General features: G+C 37.5%; 1 protein-coding gene and 1 pseudogene across 1 annotated transcript in view; both read left to right on the top strand.

Moving 5' to 3' along the window:
- Positions 1-24,980, top strand: part of Adgb (androglobin) — a 100,585-nt gene that overhangs the window by 18,197 nt on the left and 57,408 nt on the right. The window contains exons 7-13 of the mRNA XM_013026942.1: positions 817-956; positions 3,594-3,680; positions 7,967-8,214; positions 13,096-13,230; positions 20,776-20,870; positions 22,887-23,061; positions 24,711-24,801. Of these exons, the coding sequence (XP_012882396.1) occupies positions 817-956; positions 3,594-3,680; positions 7,967-8,214; positions 13,096-13,230; positions 20,776-20,870; positions 22,887-23,061; positions 24,711-24,801 (971 nt within the window). The remainder of the gene's footprint in view (positions 1-816; positions 957-3,593; positions 3,681-7,966; positions 8,215-13,095; positions 13,231-20,775; positions 20,871-22,886; positions 23,062-24,710; positions 24,802-24,980) is intronic.
- LOC105993609 lies at positions 9,715-10,480 on the top strand (annotated as a pseudogene).

The following is a 24,980-nucleotide window of genomic DNA, read 5'->3' as shown; positions in this document are numbered from 1 at the left end:
GACTTTACTTTCCTGAGATGCTTCTCCTTAGCAAAACTAGTCAGATTTTCCTTTCAGGTCCTAAGAGTACTTTAGCCATATTGTATTTTATATGAAATTCATGCATGCCTTCCCCTACGAGACTGTGAATAACTAATAGTAATAGACCATCCTTACATACTAGGGGGTATACACCCCTTGATATCACTGCTGAAAATACTTTTTAGCAAAGGAATTTATTCATCATAGAACTTGGAGGTAAAACTAAAGTGAAAAAATATATATTTATTTCAATTTGCAGTCATCTTGAAATTTTAGAGTAATATTCATGGGGTAAATACAGTAAATATATAGTAAATATTACTAACTCTTGTTACTTCTTGTTAAAAAATGGATCTCTGATTAGGAACAAGTATATATGATGGAAATTAGAAATCAAGGTTAGTGAACAATAAGCAATAAGCAATAAGTATTCAAATTATACTTGAAGAATTTATATTGTGGAAACATGAAGTAAATTAATAATACCAAGCTTATTTGTGGCTTATTAGTGTTTCAGTTCTTCTGTTTCAAATATTTGTGAGCTCTTAAGACCTGGAAAAAATAAGAAAGGCATTGATACAGATGTAAATGTACTAATAAATCGTACATAAACGAATAGTAAATAAGCTAAAAAACACTACATGATTAGCTCTGAAAAACAGTATCTCAGTCTTCAAATATGCTAACATAAATATATAAAACAGTGAATAGTGATATTAGTGGGCATAAATTTTGATGTTTAAGAAGAAAACTCTAAATCATTGATATTACGTTCTTTCTTTTTCAAATTTTTAGGGTTGCTGGAGAAAGATAACAATTGATGACTTCTTTCCTTTTGATGAAGATAACAATCTATTGCTTCCAGCTACAACCTGTGAATTTGAACTTTGGCCAATGTTGTTGTCCAAGGCAATCATTAAGCTGGCAAATGTGGAGTATGTCCAAACTTTATTCCCATAAAAAAGGCAGAGATCAGCAAGTATACACCCATATTGAGTAGCTTAATGTTTTTTCAAGGTGAAAATTTTAGCCAAGGTTAGTTTTAAAACAAGAAAGAGAGACAGAGCAAGAGATAGCAGCAGTGAGAGACGACAGAGCAAGACTGAGAAAAAGATAGAGGCGGGCTGGGAAGGTGGCTCAGTGGCAGAGCGCTTGCCTTGCATGCATGAGGCCCTGGGTTCAATTCCTTAGCACCACATAAGAAAAAAAAAGAAAAAAGCTGGAAGTGGCCCTGTGGCTAAGTGGTAGAGTGCTAGCCTTGAGCTGAAGAGCTGAGGGATAGCACCCAGGCCCAGAGTTCAGGCCCCACAACCAGACCCCCCCCCCAAAAAAAAAGAGAGGCAGAGACAGAAAGCGGAGAGGGGGAGAGAGAAAGGGAGAGAGAGAGACAGAGAGAAAGAGAAAGAGAAACATTTTCTGCTCCCCAAGTAGGAAATGGGGGTTAAAGACTTGTTTTAAAAATGAATGAAAAGAAAATATGCTCTGTGTCCTGTGTTCACACATTGGAAAAGCTGTCATTCATTCCATTCTGGCCCTAGCAACGCAATTCTCAGTGCAGACAAAAGTTAGATGCTTGGATTGGAAATGTACAACTTTATATTATCAATCAGTGGGAGACTCCTGTGCAGGCCTGGGATGTATACCCTCAGCAGTATGTCATAGCAACTCCATACTCTGTATTGAACAGCAAATACCATGTGCTTTAAGGAACCCATCCAATCAGCCATGTATTCCTGCTAAGAAAACACAGCATTGCCAGTTAGAAGCCAGGCAGGGTTACTTTGTGTTGGTATTCTTTTGGCTCAGCTTCCTTTTTGGCTCTCATGGATGCAAGGCAAAAACAATCATGCCCACTGCCATCTTCACATCTCTCTTCTTCAGTGTCTATTGAGGGGCCTCTTTTAACCCATGACTTTTGTAGGAATTGAGGCCAGATCATTTTACATAGCTGAATACTACTGAGATTCACATTGGTGGCATCTATCTTAGTTTTGGTTTTTAAAAAATGTAATAAGAATAATATTATTGATGTTTCTGCTTTTCAGGCCCAACCTGAAGTTCTGAAGATCAGTGCCGTATTAATTATGTGTGGTATTTAAATATATGATCTGCATCGTAGCTGAAACAGCACTGCATCTTTCTTAATATCTAAGTTGACATTAATAAGAATATGAGTAATAGAGTTGTTATTATTATTATTACAAATAAACAAATTCAGCTTGGAAATAAAATACCAAGCAATGTACAATATATTTCTTAAGATTTCCAGTAGATACCTGCCTATATGATACAAATTAAATTTTTCCCTGTCATCTCAGATTTTATAGTATAGAGTGATTATCATTCTCCATTTAAAAGTTAAACACAGGCTGGGAAGGTGGCTCAGTGGTAGAGTGCTTGCCTTGCAAGCCTGAGGCCCTGGGTTCGATTCCTCAGCACCACATAAGCAAAAAGAAAAAAGCCAGAAGTGGTGCTGTGGCTCAAGTGGTAGAGCGCTAGCCTTGAGCTGAAGAGCTGAGGGACAGTGCTCAGGCCCAGAGTTCAGGCCCCACGACCGGACCCAAAAAAAAAAAAGTTAAACACATTGTCATTCTTTAAATATCAGTGTGAAATATGCCAAGAAAGGAACAGTAATTTCCTTAGGATTTTCAGTGTCACTTCACAAATGAGATCTCTCAGAGCAGGGCAGACCAGACTGAAGGTAACAAATATGTTACCTTTGACATACTTAGTCATATGGAAATTCACGGTCCATAACAAAACAATACAAATAGATGAACAATGGAAAGTGATGCAGATGCTGTGAGTTCTAAATCAGTACCATCAGGACTGCCAACAATGAGGAATATTATTCTTATTCCTGGATGACAGCTGGGACTCCTGGGTAGAAGGGCATTTCCACATATAAATGTAAACAGATGAAGATCTCAGGGGAAAGCAGGGACAAAATAACTGAGTGCAGTGGTATTTGTCAATCACACGCAACCTGTGGCTTTATGTCATATAGGCAGGTCCACTCGTGTATGGGATTTGTCAGGTGTTTTTGCTTTCTCTGCAATTACCTAAAAATTTTATTTAGAACTCCTTCTGACCTTGACCAATCATGTATAAGATTGATTAAACACACAGCCTCATAGCATCTCAAATTAAGTACTGAAATATTTACTGACAAAAAACCATGGCTCTAACTTTTACACAGAACATAATCATACATACATAAATACCATGATTATGTATTGAATATGTAAAATGAGTTACATACTATTTATGTTGTATATTTTATATGAATATGATTATATATATATGGAATTAATTTTAGGTCTTTGAAAAGTAAAGTTAATCTGCATGCTTTGTAAATACATTTGAAATTTTTTCATTGGACCAGCTGAAATGTTGTCACAAACCAAATCATCTGGCTGTTGAGAAAATATTTTCTTGCATCACAATGTATAACCAGTATGGCGCACACCATTGATTATTATGCTGCAGTTAAGTTGTGATTCCTAATACTTGTGTATTGCTCTGCATATCCAAATTGTGGTGGTTTTAGCATTATGTGTTTTTCTTTTTAGTATCCACATGGCACAGAGGAGAGAACTGGGAGAGTTCACAGTTATTCACGCACTCACAGGCTGGCTACCAGAGGTCATTACTCTCCAGTACGTTTGAAGATTAAGTTGTTCATGAGTGTTTTCTTTCTTTTCAATATTTTCTTAAAATATTCTTAGTCTAGGAAAATTCCAAGAAAGGTCATGTTTTGCAAACTGTTTGGAGAAAAATATTTTATAGTATTGTATTACATGACTGGAGTTAAGTTCTTATACTTTCAATTTCAAGCTATGTGAGTGCCCAAGACATTATATGACTTAATTGTGTGGTGACACTTGAATATATGCTCTTCCTAGTATAGCATTTTGTATATTATAGAGAAAAAAGGGAACAATGATATCGATTCACAAACATTTTTCAATCTTGATACCATTATCTGTTAGTTGTACAATCACATAAATTTATAACCCTTTAAAACTCAGTTAAAACCATAATACTTGCTAGAATTGTGGCTCAGGAGTAGAGTACTTGCCTAATATGCACTGGGCTTTTGGTTTAATCCCCTATAGACAAACAAAACCTAATCCCAATGCAGCAATAAAATAAACAGAAAATACACTTTCTGCTAGTTCCTAGGGGTCTAATGGTGAACAGAGAGCAGTTCAGGCATTCAAGCAAGTCTCACTCAGGTCCACAAGGAAATGATTGTTTTCAAACCATTAGTTGATTTCACTTTCCTCAGAGCAAATCTGAATGGATGAATAAAAGAATGAATGGTCTTCATACATTACCATCAGCACCGCATTTCCCAGTCTCCTCTCATCTGACTCCTGTCCTTCCTTCTCCACCACACCAGTGAATCAGCTTTCTTTGAAGTTTCTTTAAAGTTATTGAACCCACTATTCATGTCTCTTTTTCTCTTATTCTTCATTCAAGTATTTTATCTTGATAAACTCATCTTGTAAATATTGATTCACTTGTTTACACAACAGTGCTCTTTTGGGCTTTAATCTGCTCTTACACTCTGCCCTTCCCAGGCTTTTTGTCTGGTTTCTCAATCACTAGATATAACAGGACTAGATGTAACAAGCTCTTTGCAGTGACTTTCAAGTTACATCTTGCAAACTTAATATCATACCTAATCTATGCATGTCTCCATGATCCCCATTTATCAAACTCTAGATTATATTAATATACAACTGCCTAAATTACATATATATTCAGATTAAAAAAAATCCCTAAGCACTCACGGTTCACATCTATAATCCTAGCTATTCAGGAAGCTGAGATATGAGGATCAAGGTTTGAGACAAACCTGGGTAGGAAAGTCTGTGAAACTCTTATCTCCAATTAACCATCAAAAAGCTGAGCTCAAAATATCCAAGAAGGAACTGTTGATTCTGTTTCCCAATCCGGTACCCTAAGCATGCCTCATCTGCACATTGAGCTACCAACCACATCACTGCTCAAGCTAAAATGTCAGGAGTCATTCTTCATAGTCATATTCCTCTCCTTCCACATACAACCCCTCCCTGAGACCACGTCTCCACTTAGACTGAGTCTCTTTCTATATGGCTCCAATATTACCTTCCTAATTTAGTTCACTATTGTTGCTTATATGTAATAATTTTACAGCTGATCTCCCTGGGTCTGTGTTCTCCTTTCACCAATGTTCTATATGACCATAAGACTATGTTTTGTGCATGTATGCCAGTCTTGGGGCTTGAACTCAGGGCCTAGGCACTGTCTCTGAGCCTCTTTGTGCTCAAGGTTAGCACGCAGGTCTACCACTTGAGCCACAGTGCCACTAAGATTTTTCTGAGTAGTTTATTGGAGATAAGAGTCTCATGGACTTTCCTGCCTGGGATGGCTTTGAGCAGGGATCCTCAGATCTCAGCCTCCAGAGTAGCTCGAATTACAGGTGGGACCCACCAGTACCCAGCCTATAAGAATAATTTTAAAGATACGAATCAGATCATATCTGTTCTCTGTTCTCCTCACTTAAAAGCTTTTAGTGGTTAAACATTCCACTTGGATGAAGTTATAAATCTTATTTTGGTCCTCGCATAATCTCTGAACTCATTCTTGACTTCATCTCCATCTTGGCAGCCCATTCACTGACCGCCTCACTGTTCGTTCTTCTCCTCACACTCAGGAAACTCCCTGTTTCACAGAGTCTGTATAGGAGCTATTTGGGAAATGGTGGATTTTTTTGTTTGTTTTGGAAAAACTTTTTACCTGAAATTATTTTAATGAGATATTTACTCTGCTGAATATGTCATAAAATTGGTGTCTCGTTCAGCCTACATACCAACTCAGATAGGCCTCCTTGACTATCCAACCTAAACTTAATGTATTCTTTCTCCAGGTTCTGAATTATGCTGTCATCTCTTTTTTCATTTTCATCGTAGAAGGTATCAATGCCTGTCATTCATTCACTCCTCCATTCATCCATTCACTCCTCCATACAGTCTCTCCTCTGTTTTCCCTCCATTTTCTCTCTCTCTTCTTTCTTTCTTGACTATATTCATTTACTGGATGTTACAGTCCATGAGAGGAGGGAGAAGGAGACTTTGTTTTGTCGTACTCAATATTTTGCTGTACACACAGAATAAAAACACCAGATTACTGCAGTGGAATTTGTGTTCAACAAGTGTATGTCAAATGAATAAATTGAAAGGTTTTTTTTTTTGTTTTTGTCAGTCATGGGCTTGAACTCTGGGCCTGGGCGCTGTCCCTGCGCTCTTCAGCTCAAGGCGAGCGCTCTACCACTTGAGCTACAGCACCAGTTCGGTTTTCAAGTGGTTTATTGGAGATAAGAATCTCATGGACTTTCCTGCCCAGGCTGGCTTTGAACTTCGACCCTCAGATCTCAGCCTCCTGAGTAGCTGAAAGGGTTTTTAAAGGCTATAGAAGAAATATATAATTAATATTCATTGATTACATAGAGAAGAAATATTTATCTTTCTCAGGCTTCAAAAATGATAAACTAGGGGCTGGGAAGATGGCCCAGTGGTAGAGTGCTTGCCTTGCATGCCTGAGGCCCTGGGTTCGATTCCTCAGCACCACATAAGCAAAAAGAAAAAAGCCGGAAGTGGCACTGTGGCTCAAGTGGTAGAGCGCTAGCCTTGAGCTGAAGAGCTGAGGGACAGCGCCCAGGCCCAGAGTTCAGGCCCCACAACCGGACCCAAAAAAAAAAAAAAAAGAAAAAATGATAAACTGACATCAAAAGATTGACTGCAGTTGCTGCAGATGGTAAGATGGGAAACCAATTGAGAGAAGGAAGAACAGCCAGGAAATAGAAGAGAATATAATTCTGTGAAATCCCAGAAAGCAGCAGTCACTTCTCCATGACAGGATGATGAGATACTGAGTTCTACCTGGTGAATGGGCCAGGAGATGGAGATCAGAGGGGCCAAGTAGATCAGGTCATTCATGCCATGCTAAGGAATATTCACAATATCATTATAGGGACAGATGTCATTGAGGATTTTTTTGATCTTAGCAGATTTGTCATTTTTGGAAGATGGCTCAGGGGGAACTGGACCTGGGAGACTAGGAAGTGTGGTGTTCAGAGTTAGTTCTAAGTACCTCAGTAGAAACGTTGCTGGGAAGAATGGAGATCAGGTGATCTCGTACAGTGAGAGGAGGAAGGATCAAGTGCTATCAGGTTTGGGGGAGGGAAACTGGGTCATTTTGTTTGCATTCTTGAGTGCTCTGTAGAAAGAGGCAGCAGACATTTTTATTTTTGCTCATGCTTTTGCTCCTTTACAGATATCTGCCATTACCTGGTGGCATGCATGGGTGTGGATATCAGGAGCAGGATGTGAGCCAGAGCTCACATGGGGATTGTATTCCTGGTCAGGTGACAACATGTGTTTGTTTCTTCACTGAGAAAGAGTACTCACAGTGGCAAGAACAGATAACTCAGAATCAGAAAAGCAATACTCAATGGTCAACAGTGATGAGAGGAAAGAGAGTGTTGAAAGGAGTCTCAAAGTAATTTTTGTAATAACAGAAAGCCAGGTGAACATGGTCTCATGGAAGCCTCAGGACAAGCTAAAGGAGAGGAAGAATACTCAATATCCACAGAAAAGCCATGTCAGACAAGACAAGTTTTGTGGGAAACTATCTGACCCAATATTAGATCAACAACATATTTTCCTGCTGTCATAGTTTTAAAAGGCCCATGTCTCCCACCAGACTAAGGTATCCCTTGAGACAGTCATTAAGAGCATATTGAATGAATACATGTAAACTAGCATTTTGTAACTATGCATTTATATAACATTGGAATAAGTCCTATAAATAGCAAGTGATTTTTTTGTCAACAACTTTTTAATGGGAAGTGAAAACATGTCTTTTGGAAATTAATGCTAGTGTCTTCTCTCTTAAGCCCAGGATATATGGACAAGGTCTGGGAGCTCTTAAAAGAAGTATTGCCTGAGTTTAGGCTGTCAGATGAGATCAGCTCTGAAAGCAGAACTGTAATGATAGACACCAAATTAAAAGAACCTGTGAAAGAGATAAAGAATGGCAAAGAGGTGAAGGATATAAAGGAAGCAAAAGACATGAAGGAATTTAGAACTGAATCTTCCTTAACAGTACTGAAATTTCCCGAGAAAGGTGAAAGAACTCCCAAAGGTAAGATGTGTTCCAGCGAAATGTCAGATATCTGCAGATTATGTATTAATGGCATCATAGTCCAACTGGAAGCTAATAGTGTGCGTGTGTGTGATGTTGACAATTCAACCTGGGCTTTGCACATATTGGGCAAGTACTCTATCCCTGAGCTACTGCCCCAGCTGTAAAGTTAATGTCTCTTGAGAGTTGCTATCATTTCTTCTGTGTTGTGAAAACTGTCATGTCATTCATGTCTTTCCTAACAAGGTCATTAGAATGTAGAATAGTTTTCATTATATGTTAAATATTGTTCTATAGCATGCTGTTCTTTCTCTGATGATATTAAATTAATTCAATATTAATATGGGAAAAGACATGGTAATCTACATTTCCATCAAAGACTTGAACTGGGATGGACCAAAACAACAAAGGCAAAATTTTACTGTTTTTTTTTGGATATGTGAAATGAGTATAGGCTATATTATGATTCTGATACTTAATTCTAAGCTAGAAGGTCAAGTCTGAAAAAAATTGCAACCTAGTTTACAAATACAGAATTATTTCTCTTTCCAGAATGACAAGTAATTTATATATATTGGAATAGTGCATGTATTTATGCATTTAAACAACATGTTTGTGAATGAGAATTAAATATATTCTAAATACTATTTTTCTATATATTTTGGTATTATCTAAAATGATATTTCACTATTTCTGTTTTGTAAAATATTTATGTTTTGTCAGAATTATTCTTCACTATGATCATGTCTAACTTGAGAGGCAGAAGTAGGAGAAGCTCAAGCCTGAGCTAAAATAGTGAAACCAAAAATCCAGGAGTGAGGCTGGGTGCAGTGGTGCATGCTTATAATCTCTGCATGCTGGACAGTGAGGCAAGACACTGGAGTTTGATATCAGGCTAGGCTATGAGGTGAAAATACCATGTCAAAACAAGGAGAAGGGATTGGAGGAACTAGGGATGTAGCTTTACGTACCTAGAGTGAGCAAGACCAGACCATTCCAAAACAAAAAAGAAAGTATTAACTGACAGTTAGAAAAGTTTTTATTTTAGATCTTTCTTAATTGTATACCAAGATCAAATACGTGAATAATATCTGCTTACAAAGGCTGCTCTAGAAATGATCTAGCATGAATTAATTTACACCCCCCAAAAGCAAATAAATCAGATTAAATTAACTCTGTCCAGAATCCTCCAAATTAATTTGCTCCTAGAAGCTTTTGCTCATGTCTCACAAATTAATACCCAGCTATACATCCATCTTTTAATTCACTCAAATATTCTACTTGCTAATCTGAAAACCAACCATTTTCCAGGAATTCCACCTCCTAAAGGTGAATTCCTAAACAGTCTAGTCACTAAACCCTAGTGACAGAGAATAATGTTAATAATGAAAATAACGTACACCCACCACAAAGCAAATAGGAGCTTTGAAGGTGGGTTAGATTCAATTACTTGTAAGAGGAGGAGCCTCTGAAGGGTGGAGCACTGCAGGCCGAGAAACAATGTGGCAAGAACAAGGGCCTTGTAAAAGGCAGCAAAGGGGAGCCAAGAAGAAAGTGATTGATCCATTTTCTAAGAAAGATTAGCATAACGTGAAAACACCAGCCACGAAGTCTCAAAGAATCAGAATTGCATCTGATAGCCTGAAGGCTTGGGTGTTTGAAGTAAGCCTCTTGGATCTGCAGAATGATGAAATCTCATTTAGAAAATTCAATCTCATGACTAAGAATGTTCAGGGCAAGAACTGCCTGACCAAGTTCCAAGGCCTGGATCTCACCTGGGACAAAATGTGCTCTGTGGTGGAAAAGTGGCCGATTATGATGGGAGCTGATGTTGATGTCGAGAATGCAGATGTTCATTTGCTTCATTTGTTCTGTGTTGGTTTTACTTTAAAAAACAACAAACAGATGTGCAAACCTCCTGTACAGAGCATCAATAGGTCTGCCAAGTCTGGAAGAAAATGATGGAAATTATGATCCAAGAAGTGCAAACAAATGACTTGAAGGAAATAGTTAATAAATTGATTCCAGACAGCACTGGGGAAAACATAGAAAAGGCTTACAGGTTAATTAATCCACTTTATGATGTCTTCACTAAAAAGTAAAAATGCTAGTAAAAGTGCTTCATGGTCAAGCTGGTAGTTCTGGAAAAACTCTGGATGAGACAGCTGCTTACGTCAAACGAGCTGATGGATATGAACCACCAGTCCAGCAATCCAGTCCATTCAAAATTGAGATTAATCGTGACAAACAAAAGAACTCTTTGTGAAAAGAAAAAGAATAGAATCAGAATCTGATTTGCTTTATCAAAAGCTGACACTGGCATCAATGGAAGTGAAGTTTTGTGTGGGCCAGGGGATGGTAGGTTGCAGGTAGATATAGGAAACTCAGTTTAGTGACTGTCCTGCCAGCTCCCATGGGAGAAGATAAAAGCTTGGGGGAGAGAAGCTCCAAGTGGAGGTAGAGATAAAGGCGATTAATTTGAGAGATGTTTTAGAAGCAAAACCAAAAGGCAGAATATGGTGAACATAATTTGTAGTTATATGGGTTGCAAAGCCAAATAAATGGTGCTACTGAGTAAGAGATCAGAAACTGATTTCACACAAACTGAATCTGAAGTTCCCTTGACAGTCAAGAGAATTTTTTATATTATGAATCGAGGCTGGTGATATTCATTTGGGAAGCACTGAGCTGTCCCTGCTATTTAAACGATGAGTGATACTTCCTGACTCCTCAGCATGAAGTGAAAGCAGTAGAGAAACAGAGATAGCCTATGAGTACCAAAACATCTGAGCTTGGTCCAAATGGATAAGCTGGGAGAGCAAGCCCAACCGTGGTCAAAGAAGGAAAGCACAAACAAGAGGCTGGACTTGAAATCAAAGAAAAAGTGTTTCAAATATCAGAGAGATTGTGTCAATATTATTTAGAGATGAACTAGGATGAGAAAATTGAATGACTCCATCAGAGATTGCCATTGGACTCTGGGGACAGATATGAGTAGAAGACAGGTTCAAGAGAGTTTACGTACTGGAAATCTTCTGAGGAGTTTGGCCTTCAAGGACAGAAGAACCACAATATGGATGCACAGGGGCAATGTCTGTCTTATGTGAGAGAACTTAATAGTTGGAATTGGTGATTGGGATCCACCTGAGATAAAAGCAATAATGCATGTTTTCTGAGAAGGCAGGAAGAGCAGGACTCACAGCCCCAGTGGAAGTGTTGGTCCAGCCCAGAGAAAGCAATAGTTCCTCCATGCTTGGTTAGGTGCCCATCACGGGAGGACGGGAGGAAGATTACAGATGTAGATGGATGAACAGCTTTGATAGAGAAGTTGAGGATTTCTGATAAAAGTCTTCTATCTTCTGAGGGTAGGCAGGCTAGCTGTCAGGTAAGTGTAAGGTAACGATGGAAGATGAAGCCTCATAAAAGCTTAAAATAGCAGGTTCTGGTGGCTCACGCCTCTAATCCTAGCTACTCAGGAGATCTACTGAGATCGTAGGATCATGGTTCAAAGCCAGCCTGGGTAGGAAAAACCATGAGAATCTTATCTCCAATAAATCACTAGAAAACCAGAAGTGGTGCTGTGGCTCAAGTGATAGAGTGCTCTGCTGGCCTTGAGCTGAAGAGTTGAGAGACAGCGCCCCCAGGCCCACAACTGACAAAACAAACAAACAAACAAAACAAAAGAAAATTATCCTCCTCTGGGGAGATTATCCTACTGAAAGTGATCCAGACCACTCAGCTACCCAGTTTGTTTAGAGTGAGGTTTGCCAAGTGGGTAGAATCAAATAACAGAGGAGCACCATTGGCTTAGGCTCAGAAACCCATATTTGGTACATGACAAGAAATTCTAAAATTTCTGTTAAACAGATTTTTTTAAATTATAATTTTATACATATTTATAAATTTTAATTTTCAATAGGAATTTGAAAACGAAGTCCAATTTAAAAATTGTATATAATATCACATGTTTCATTGAAGTTTCATTATTAGTTTCATTGAAGTAATTCCCCCAAAGAAAATGTTGATATGTAATTTTTGTACATAAGTTTCCCATTTAAATGTCTCTATATTTGAAGTTATAGTTATCTGTATTTTTATACCTAATGTGTTAAGTTTACTGCAAAATAAGACAAAATGTATTTACTTTGTATGAAAAGTTACATTATAAATAGTATCATGGTTTTATGTTTATAATTTTTTAAAATGAACAATATGAATATTGATGATTATACATTTATCATATAATGCAGAGAATTTAATTTTTTATTTAGAATTAGAGATTGTAAATTAAAAAGTTGGGGACATTTTTTTAATTAGAAGAGGACCTGTTTTATAAAACATATGCATGAGTGACAATTCAAATAGTGGAGAGAAACCTAGATATATGGCTTTTATACACAGGCATATTGGTCAATAAAAATTGTTTTGGGAATGTTGATCATGTTTTGGACCTCTGGTATGAAGACTCCCCAAACCAAAGATCTCCATGGGCTCTACAGTTAGGTTCAGCTTTTAGTACCTACTTTATTACTTTTTTGTTTCAATTTTAAAATGAGAAAATTAGCCTGACATTATATGTCAATAAAATATACTCAAGGAAATAAATATAAATATGTAATAATTTAGATTATAGTAATATAATATATAATAAGTAATGCTGTGTATCTTTCAGAGTTCATGTCAATTTTCAATTTTTTTCTTTAAATTTATTGTGGTATATCTAATTATAGGAGATTACATTTTAGTAAAATAGTGGGTACAGTTTTACATTTAAATAATACTATTGTTTGGCTGCTTTTTCCCCCAACCCAATGATTAAATAGGAAACATAGTTTGAGGTTTACTAGTTGAAAGATTCACCATGTTTTTTTAATATATTAGAAAAATCAGATGCAAAAGACGTTGGGAAGAAGAAGAGTAAAGATGGAGAAAAGGAGAAGGAGAAGTTCAAATTCTCACTTCATGGTTCAAGACCTTCATCAGATGTGCAATACTCTGTGCAGTCTCTATCAGATTGTAAGCTCTCAGTCTCTTTAGAATGATAACTATTTTAGCTCTTTGCTAGAATATTGGAGCATGTTGGAATGTAGAAATACATTTTCCCTTTTGAAATACCTAAGTAAGCTGATATGGTTTCCCATAAATATTGGGTGCTCACTTATTTGAGGGGGGGGGACAGGCCTTATGTAGGAAACAGAATCAAAGCTGTGAATCCTATGGTAGGTGTAACAGTCAAAGGTAAAGTACAAATACATGGAGGAGGCTTCTGATGTTCAATATCAGGTATTTACTTCTTAAATTTATCAAGTAAGTATGAGAACAGTTACTTTTGGAAATACTGTTGTACCAGGCACCCAGGTCAACATAAGGTATGCATCTAGTTCCTTCATTGTAGTGGCTCTGTACCTTTTTTGTACTATTTTGAAAAGAAAAGAAACTAGAGCTGTAGGAGCAGTTGCTTGTTTGTATCACACTATTGACACCTACACTTTTCCAGTATGATAGAGAATATAGACAATGGTTACTGTATGTGTAATTTGCACTAAAATCTGTTGTTTTGTACTAATGCCTTAAGCAGCATTTCCTGATCTTGGCAACAATATATTACCAGTTACTGGTGACTCTCACCTTTGTGAGAATGGCTGAACCTTCCTCTGAATTTCTTTCTTTGTGAAAATAAAAGTAATTGATGCCCTTTCTGCTGAACTGAGTTAAGGTCAATATCAATATGCAGAATGTGGCTCAGATTTGGCTCAATTCAGATCTCTGCTTCAACATTGAGAATATGGGTACTAGACAGTTGGTTGAGCCTCTTAAAATCTCAGGTTCTTCTCTGTACATTAACATCATGATGTCTGTGGGGTTTCTTTTGAGATTTAAGAGTTTGTGTTTGAGTAAAATATATGTGTGGGTTAGTCTAAGTAGTTTTACTATTGAAACCTCTGTTAATTCTTAAACGTGCCCGGAATTGTTATAACAGGATTGTCCCATCTAACATAATATGGCCGTGTGGTTGTCTTTCTCCTATATTGTTAAATATAAGTAGAATTTGAATGATATTGTTAAAATTCATTTCCTTCAATCAGCTACTTGATTTCACTTGTACCTAACGATCATAAATTCAACCTCTTACAGAAAAGAAATAATAAGCTTGGTAGCGGTACCCACCTGTAATTCCAGTAACAAGCATAAAGGACTGAGATCCAAGTGGTAGACTGATTGCTTAGCAAATATAAGACTCAGTCACAGGATTATGTATTTGCAGACATAATTTGTATTTGATTTGATTTGAATATACATATATTATTTGTTATAGTTTACTCTGATAAATCATGCAAATTTTAATATAAAAGACTTCCATTTCACTAATATTCTGAGCATAGGGTATTTGTCCAGTTGTCATTAAATATAGTAATATATTTAGTTTTAAAATGCTATACAGAAGGTTTTAAAGTAGCAGAAATCTTGTAGATACCAGAGCATATTTATACATGTATGTGTATTTAGTTGTCTATAATATATCTTAATATAAATATTTTTAAGCTTAATAGCTTAATACACATTTAAGGGATTTTTTTCATTTCATTATTTTCAAATAAATGTGTTCATGGGGTAATTTACAAATGGCTCAAACAGCATGCATATTTCTTTATCAGTAACATAAAAGCTAAAGCTAGTGTTTTTGACCACCAGGAATTCTGTTCTTATTGGTGTTTGAGTCTCTGTCTCATGTTCTTTCCATCTGACACTCTCAGCAAGGTGATACCAGCAGAAGGCAAAAAGGAGGGGGAATGCAAGTGTAAGATTGTTTTAAGGGCAAATCCAGCTGTACTGTGTATGACTTCTGCTCACTTTGCATTGATTATAATTGGCTTCCGTGGCTGCACGTCACTGTAACCAAAGTCTGGAAATATCATCTGGCTGAGTGTTTCAGAGGGAAAAAAAACATTTCCTAAACAATGGTTAACATCTGCTACATCTCACTTTCCTGAACACTGGATGTCCATATTGCTTGTTTCCACATAGGTAATATATTTACCACTCACTAGCAATCGCAACCCAATTACTGTCTAATAATTGCACCTAGTCCAAAACTCAGAATCCCAAGTCACATGCATGTGTACACACTTAGCCACATGTTTCCACCCTCTCATGGAGTGTGGAAGTGGAACAGGATGGCTGCAGTATAAGCTCCCAGTTCTCAGGAAAATGACCAGAACATGCACTATATACCCTCACATCCACAGGTAGAGATACACTGTGCACATCTACATGCATATGAAACACATTCCAGATGAGGATCTGTAAGAGACTCTTGAAGAGAGACATGATAATGGCAATGTAAGCTCTCATTAAAGGAAAACTAGGCAACACAGTGGTACATAACCACATCCATAGGGAGAGATGCACTGTACACACCCACACCCATATGGAATATATTACAGGCTAGGATCTGTGAGATATTGTTGAAGATCGACATAATAACTGCAATCGACACTCCCATTTCTCAGAGGAAAGAATAGGAACTATACTCACAGATCGTTGGTGATTATGAATCTCTGCCAGAAGGCTGCTATTCAGACCTTTGTCTGGCGCAGTGGGAAGCTCTTTAGTACTGGATGTGGTTTCTTGCACAAACCTCCCAAGGAAATGTGAATTAGGCTATGAACGCAGGAGTTCCTGCGCTCAGACTCACACTGCTCACTGCTGTGGTTTACCCCTGCTCTGTTATCTGTTGATACCACCAACATTTAATCCCGCTGAAAACGATTCTCTAAACAAATTTGAAATAAACCTTTAAGGGCACAAATTGTGAATTTAAAACCCTTGCTTACTAGAAGTAAAGATATTTTAGACCCTTCTGATGTTAGAGAAAAATTAATTTATCTGAGATATTACAGATTTGAGTTCTGTTGTAAGCTTATTGACTATAACATAACAGAATTTGTTTAATAAAGTCATATCAATTCAGTAGCATGGCAGCTAACATTTAAAAATTTCATTTCAAAGAAGTAAAAATCAGGAAGTCTATCTATACTAGGATTCTGTGGGATAAACAAGTGGGATCTTTTCTGACTATGAGAAAGCCTGTTACCTAGTCATAATTTCTCTTTCCCTAAGAACATAGTTCTGTATTTCCCCAACCTGTACTTGTATCCTAGCTTCTGGAACATGGACAACAGTAACGCACACCACCTCTTGGTGATCCATGAAATGCTCCCTTGAGCCGTTTGCTTTTTGCTAGCCCTGTGTTGGTGAAAACAAAGTGCCCAAGATGGTGCTTAAAGAAATCAACCTGTGGCTCATGGCTGTCTACTTCATACGAGCAAAGGTAACCAAGATCGTGTACAAAAAGATCATATGAAGTTTAGAGTATTGTAGCAGCTAGAATTAATGATATGTGAGCCAAATGTTGAGTACCAGTCATATACAATACTAGTTATGTACTGGAGATAATGTGGTATTTATTCCACAGTAGAGGAGTGGGCAATGAAAAAAATATCTGTTTGAAGCCCAAGGAAACATAGATCGACTTATACCTGAGAAACCCTTAGATAAACCCAGACCTCCTTAGAAGGCAGCCTGAATTTGTATATAAGTGTTAGAATAACTACTAATGATAATGATAGTGTATAGTATCTACTCTTTGGAAGGCATTTTAATAAAAGATGAACTCAGACAATAATTGTTTATTTTTCCAAAATACATGAACGAAGAGAGAAATTGTGGAGATAAGAAACATAGACTTGAAAAGATTACTTCCTAAACAAAAATAACTTGTAATAAGACTTTAGACCCCTTTAACATTGAACGCTAAGTAAGTTCTTAAAGGACTTGGCCTGGTCTTATGTCAGAGACGGTTAAGAATATGACCTCCCCAGAGGAAAAGAAGGAAATTACTCTTGGGAATTACCTAACTTATACTTGTATCTGGACTGATTATGGGCCAATAGATTAGCCCCTGCCAGTGTTTCAAAGGACTTGGGAAATCATGATCCTGGATAACTTACCAGTACATTCCCATAGGAGTTAACTGAGGAGTAGTTTGGATGTTGCCACAGAGAACAAGAGATCATACAACAGAATTTAGAAAAAGATCAGGTATCATTTTGTACTTTTTATACTTAATATCTTACACTTCTTATATTTACACCTTGACCTGTTTCTTAATTTATCTGTAACTCAGTTTGCTTATCTGAAAATGATGCTACTTACTACTACTTTATTTCATAGCTTATAAGTGAGAATACTTAGATCACTGCTGAACAAAGAGTAAGAATTCCATAAAAGTTAGCCATTATAAGAAATTAACTCAGGGCTGGGAAGGTGGCTCAGTGGTAGAGCACTTGCCTTGCATGCATGAGGCTGTGGGTTCGATTCCTCAGCACCACATAAGCAAAAAAGAAAAAAACCAGAAGTGGTGCTGTGGCTCAAGTGGTAGAGCGCTAGCCTTGAGCTGAAGAGCTGAGGGGCAGTGCCTAGGACCAGAGTTCAGGCCCACAACTGGACCCCCCCCCAAAAAGAAATTAATGTCTCTACCTGAGTGAAATTTATGACCTCTAACAAGTACTTCTTAGGGATGTGTAGGAGTTGGGTAGTACTGTGGAGTTTATCTCACTGTGAGTCAATGTTTCAGGCTGGAATTGCCATTTATTATGACATTTAACAAAAAGGAATCAATGATAAAAGTCATTTTAAATATTTGTGCATATTTTATGGCAGAGTTTCTGAAATATTCTTTAGGAAAAAAGGTATATCCCATCTCATTAATTATTAGACTTGATTGTATTTACACAGGTCAATAAATGGCTACTTCAGCATCTGGAAAGATAAAAATTCCATGATTTGTTTCATGTTCCTAAAAGACAGTATAGAGCTGATGGATTCAAATATTTGCCTTTGATGTATTTTGAAATCATTTTGCTTCACTGCTATTGAAAGCCAGAAAGCAATATAGTATTGTATTTGACAGAATCAGATAGTATACTTACAGAGGGACAATGGAGCAAATATGAACTACAAAGACTCTACAAATATCTTTTATGGATAACAGAATCTTGAGAATTTATGAAGATTATGAACTTTCTTTTCCCAAATAGTTAATATTATGTTTTAAAAGTATCCTCCAGAGCACATAGATTAGAAATTTGATCCCAATAACACATGGTTTGGAAGTGGAGCAGTGACTAAGCCATGTGGGCAGGTAAATGGATTAATGCCATTATTGCAAGAATGAATGAAAGGGGAAGTGTGGCTCTTTCTTTCCTGTTCTCCCCTCCCCTTCTCTTCTCTGTGCAGTGTTATACATGACATTTCAGGGAGTTTCGGCATCCCAGAGCCCCACTTCAAAAACGAATAGAACCCGAACCAGGAGTGATGGCTCACACATGTAAACCTCGAATTTGGGAGACAGAGGCAAGACTCTAGGTTTATGCCAGACTGGGTTCCCTGGCAAGACCCCATCTCAAATCCTGTATAAAACTTAGCTTAAAATTTACTACCCAGATCTTATAGGTTGACAGTAAACCGATAACACCAGTATTCTGATGCCAGAGCCTATAACCAGCTCCTATTCTGGTTCTTCTGTGTCCAGGGTATTCCACTTAAATATTTTAAAATTTACTCTTAACATTGATCTTTGGGGGTTTGTTTGCTTGTTTGTTTTGCTGGTACCAGGGTTTGAGCTTGCTCAACCTGCGTGCTTGCCTGATGTCCCACTACTTAGGACACACCTTCCACCTTGCTTTTATCTGGTTCTTTTGGAGATGGAGTCTAGCAAACTTCTATTTGGCCTTGGCCTCCTTCAATCTGGGATCCTGCAAATCTCAGCCTTCTGAGTAGCAAGGATTACAGGTGTGAGACACCAGTGCTAGAAAACAATGAGGTTTGTAACATGTTAACACTAAATATTGCAACCACATGCGAAATATATTATTTTCTTGGAATACAAAGCAGTGTCTTTCCTTCCAGCAACACAGTTTATGTCACAGTTATAAATTGGGCATTACTTTTGTTTGTTTCTTGAGACAGAGTCTCACTATGTACCCAAATGCATGAAAATGTAAGGTATTTGGCTTTTTAAGCTTGAGTTATATCACTCAACATAATGTTCTCCAATTCCATCCGTTTTCTTGAAAATTATATGGTTTCATTTTTCTTTGTGTCTGTAATAGTCTGTGATATATGTGTACCATGTCTTCCTTACCCATTCGTCTGATGTTGATCATCTCAGTGGAGTCTACTGTTTGGCTGCTATGAGTGGTACTGTGATAAATGTGTGCAGGTAGTTTTCATGTATATTGATGTATGTTCCTTTGAATATATACCCAATAGGGGTGTGGGATTAAGTAAAATCAGCTTCTCCTTAGCATGTACAGTAAAGGATGAGAGAAAAGATAATTTGAAGAAATCACAGTAATAAAAAAGGAACAAGAACTTGAAGATTTAAAAAATTCTCAGTCTAACCTTATTGTGAAAAATGAGAAAACTTGTACAAGTGTGTCTATTGAAAGTTACTTCGTAAGGAGATTACCCAGGGAATCGGTCAGCCATGTCAGCAAAGAATAGGAATAGAAATCCATTATACCCTCAGAGGCACTGCCTCTGGGGACAGAGAAAACAGAATGTAATGAAGGAACACTACTGAACTTCTAGAATTCTACCAGACAAAACCACAGGACCATGGCTTTGAACATGAGCATGCATTATCCTTCTAACCAAAGGGTTACTACATTCCCAAGGAACAGAGCTGCTTCCACCTTCATTTTAGAGGGTAGAGTGACATATAACCTTGCTTCAGGTAGGTCTCAGAGCCATGGTTTCTGTGGGTGAAGCCATCTGTGAAAAGTTGCCAGGCAAGAATTCTGCCCTTAGTCAAAGAGATAGGACTATGCACAAGACTATGGGGGAACAGTGGAGCCAGAGGACAGATAATCTAGCCTTAAGATTGAATGGAACTGTATGGCAAGGAATCTTGATATTCTTGGAACCCATCACTCTATGCTTGTCTCAGCACTGTGACTTGGAAGCTCATAATTTGTCTGGTATCACAGGTCTTAGCTGTGGAAGAATTGCAAGAGAAAAATTTGCCTCAGGATGAGTTATACCTTAATTCATTCTCATGTCTTAAATGATATTCAGTGGAATGGAATGGAACAGTGCTGGCTGGGACTGTTGGGACAGGGTTAGTGCTTGTGAGAAAGGACATGAATTTAGGGCAGGGGGTAAAATGTTGAAGTCCTAACCTCCATTATGGCTGTATTTGTATATAATTCCTTTAGAGAGGTAGTTAAGATTAAAGTCATGTGGGTGGGATCCTAATTCTTCTAAAAACAGATACTAGATTCTTGTCTCTCTCCCATACTGTCCTGCTTCTCCCTCTTCCCCCTTTCTTCTCCTGCTCTCTCTTCTGCCTCCCTCCTCCTCCTGCTTCTTCTTCCTATTGATCTCTCCCGTCACTCCCTCCCATTTCTCCCAATACAATACAGAGGCCATGTGAGAACACAGAAGGTGTCTGTGTAGAATCATTTTGATTGGAGTTTGCATGTGCTTGTTTTCCAGGTTCTTCTGCAGCACAGACCCCCTACATGGTTGTCTACGCTACCTTTACACCTCTCTATTTGTTTGAAAACAAGATCTTTGCATTAGAGAAGATGGCAAGTATTCAAGATCAGGAATATCATTTAACTTGTATGGATATGTGCAGGATGGGAGTAGGATTACTTGATCTACAGTACATCCAAATTAGCTTAGATAATCACAGTACTTCCAACAGAAAAGCACAAGTCTACGTATGTTCCATTTTCCTTTCTGAAGAGTTTTCTATTATATACAAAATGATAGGTACAGACTTTTTTCTATTTCAGTGAAACTCATAAAAATCAAATCATTCCTGAATAATTAACAGCTTTCCCATAAATAGATCACGCATATCTCTTCTTTAAATTTTTTTGTCGGTCATGGGACTTGAACTCTGGGCCTGTACGCTGTCTCTCAGCTCTTCAGTGCAAGGCTAGCGCTCTACCACTGGAGCCACAGTTTCACTTCTGGCTTTTTCTGCTTATGTGGTGCTGAGGAATCGAACCCAGGGTCTTATGCATGCAGTCTACCACTGAGCCACCTTCCCAGCCTCTCTTTAAAGTTTTTATTGAAACATAATGAACTGTTTATAGTACACATGTATTTGCTCTGTGTATGCATGCCAGTACTGGGTCTTTACCCCAGACCTTAGATTTTTTTCTTAAGACTGGCAGTCTACCATTCTGGCTTTTTGTTGGTTATTTGGACATAAGTGACTCATGTTCTTTCTTGCTCAGGTTGGCTTTGAACCAAGACCACAGATCTTAACCTCTTTAGTATCTAGGGTTATAGGTATAAGCCACCAAATCCAGCTATGTAAATTTGCATATCAAAACATAGATTGATTTTTTTCTTAGGCATGATAACCACAGCAGAATTTATCTTATCATAAAAATTGCACAAACACTACTTCCTATGTTCCTCTAAATTTAACAACTTATAGGAAATTTAGCAAATGTAGCTAAAGGCAAAAGGGAATGAATATGCAAATAAATATGCTAAGTATAAATACCTAGGCATAGGCCACTGTTGGCATTTGGAGATGGATCCTTTAATCTTTATTTACATATTCTGTGTCATAGGTGTATATGCTTTTTTTATACATGCTTTTTAAAGAGTAGAATTATATTTTAGGCTCCACTTATAAATCATCTTTTTATTTAACAACATATTATTAGCTTTTTCCCAAGGTGTTTATTTTGGCCAATATAGTATTTCAATTGGTAAATAATGTTTATGGAGTTCACTATTTCTTAAAGAGTGCCTTTTGTTTTTAAGGGGGAAAAACTAATAAACATTTTTCTTCTTTTTTATGGCAAAGTGTATCAAATTACTGTATATGGGTTAGACTAGTACCTGTTGACTCCTATCCCTAGTAGGGAATTTTAGGTATTGACCACCTTATTGCTGAGATTCGATGTGTTCTAATGCCACTGTGTGGCAGTTAAAGATTTGGTGGTACAGTGATGTTGCCGCGTATAAATACTCCTTTGACTATATAGAAAGAGCCAAAGGGAAATTAGATTGATATATAAATATTCTAAGGGGATGACTATTATACTTTAGCCAGTTATATCTGTGTTTTAGATCAGCCTTGGGCTGTAATGTTATCCTTTTTATTTCCTCCTTCTCCTGCTCCTTTGCTCTTCTTCCTTTTTCTTCTATTCTCTTGTTTAAGTGGAACACATTCCTATGAATAAAAATCCACCAGAATAATGTACTAGAGTATATATTATGTTAATATAATTAACACTAATTATTATCATTAACACAATATTAAAGCTTTAACATGTAAAAATGACTTCATTTTAGACAAGCACAGATATTGGTAAGTTTTTTTCCAGTTGTTTTTAGGAATGAAATGTCCTAGTTCTAATCCCTCACTGTTCAAATAAGACACGAGGCCCCAGGAAAGTTAAAGGTGGAAGCAATGGACCTGGTTATCAAGCTTACATTAGGAGAGATAGCAATGTGGGCAGTTGTTTATTTTTTTTTGCCACAGTAGGTAATAGTATTTCTCTATTGATGAAAGTGTTGTTTCCAATACCAGAGGCAACTGCAGGGATCATTTTGAGCCTCTTTCCACATTCTAGGCAACTTCTGCAGAGAAACTTCGAGAATATGGACTTTCCCACATCTGCAGCCATCCGGTGCTGGTGACTCGAAGTCGTTCCTGCCCCCTTGTGGCACCGCCTAAGTCACCGCCCATCCCCCCCTGGAAACTCATCCGGCAACAGAAGGAAACTGTGATCACAGATGAAGCTCAAGGTAAGCATTGTGTTGTCTGAAAATTGTCCTAATGACTGCCGTGACAGCTAAACCGCCCAACATTACACCTAAAACCTACCTGAATCTCATGTCCAAATTATGTTGTTTAAGGATTAATTCTGTAATCTCAGAAGTCAGATAGTTTGATCCTGTCTAAATGGACCAATCAGATCATTCTGTAGGTGTCGGCACTGCTCTTATTAGAAGGGCTGATAGCAGAAAACACGGAAACTTCAATTGAATTTATTAAGGTACTGGAATGACTTCCAAACATGAATACATCACTACATGAACATCACCACCGACTATCATGGAGAACATAATGTGGAAATCATCCCTTTGTAATTAGAATTTCTGAAAGGATAGAAGTCTGATCCTAAATGGCTCCTGTTAATGTTGTTGCACTTGCATGGCCACTTAGTGAGTGACACTTGTCCTCAAAAATAAGTAGGTTCCATGGGCCCAGGGCAAGGGATGGCTGTATTTTCATTAAACAGAACTAATATTTCAGATCTACATTCAAGCATAAAGGAATGGCTCAATGAAAGGAAGACTATGAAACATATGTGTATGTTCTAATTTATTTATTTTTTAACATTTTTATTTATATAAGTAATCATTCTTTGTAATGTAAATGAGAGGAGAACAATCTGACTTTTGATAAGATTTCATGACAGTGTCCCATCCTAGGGTTTGTGATACAGTTGTCCTTCTCTTCTCTGTGGAGCTTAATATATAAAGGAAAAATTAACAAAAGAGGGTACGTGGATTATTTTAGTGCAGAATAATTGAGAAAATCTATGCACACTGTGGGATAGCTCCAGTTCTTTTTTTTATAATGCCCCTACACATCTAATTTCAGTATCCACCACAGTCTAGAGGCCACAGTATCTGCCTGTGTCTCTTTCCCACTGAGAATTTCCTACTTTTAGCCCAGCTTCAGACTAGAATTGCCCACAGATTCACCATGACCTTCCCCAACAACCTACACATTCACAGTTCCTTGTCGCTTCTTAGCATCTGTGGTGTAAAGGTTAACTAAGGGAATATATATATATATATATATATATATATATATATATGTATATACACATTGTTTTTTTTTGGGTCCGGTCGTGGGGCCTGAACTCTGGGCCGGGCACTGTCCCTCAGTTCTTCAGCTCAAGGCTAGCGCTCTACCACTTGAGCCACAGCGCCACTTCTGGCTTTTTTCTTTTTGCTTATGTGGTGCTGAGGAATTGAACCCAGGGCCTCATGCATGCAAGGCAAGTGCTCTTCCACTGAGCCACCTTCCTAGCCCAGGGAATATATTTTTTAAGTAAATCAATGTTATAGGAAATTGTTTCTGCACTTGACAACAGCAGCAAATGCCAAATGATAATCCAGTAAGACATTACTAACATTCCCCCTTGAGATCCATTTCAGTCACCATTTGGGAAGCAGAGAAGGTGCAGACAAAAACATGTAGCATTGGCAAGAACTATGTTCTCTCTCAATAAAGATTTAGATATCCTTGTGCATTCTACTAACATTTGCTGGGTAAATTGTCAATCTAATTAGCATTACATTAAATGCTAAATTTTGCATACAAGTCTGAAAGGCTAAAAAAAAACCCTGTATATCACACTTCCTAATTGCTATTTTCTCAGAAGCAGTAATAAAGAAGCCTGAACAGTTTCTTGAGATTTCAAGTCCATTTTTGAATTATAGGATGCCTCCATTTACAATTCCGACAGAAACGTAAGTAGATAGCATCCTTTTTCACAAATCCACCTCTCTAACGAAATTAAGAACTGAAGAAAAATTTGAAACATAATGTGTGTATGTACATGTATAAATACTTGTCATTGTATGTGTGAGTGCTGTAAATGACATGCTTGATTTCTGATTTCTTTTTTTTTGGTCCTGGGGCTTGAACT

Source organism: Dipodomys ordii, unplaced genomic scaffold (assembly GCF_000151885.1).
Source record: "Dipodomys ordii isolate 6190 unplaced genomic scaffold, Dord_2.0 Scaffold98, whole genome shotgun sequence".
Lineage (NCBI taxonomy): Eukaryota > Metazoa > Chordata > Mammalia > Rodentia > Heteromyidae > Dipodomys > Dipodomys ordii.
This window is presented reverse-complemented; position numbering and strand designations above follow the sequence as displayed.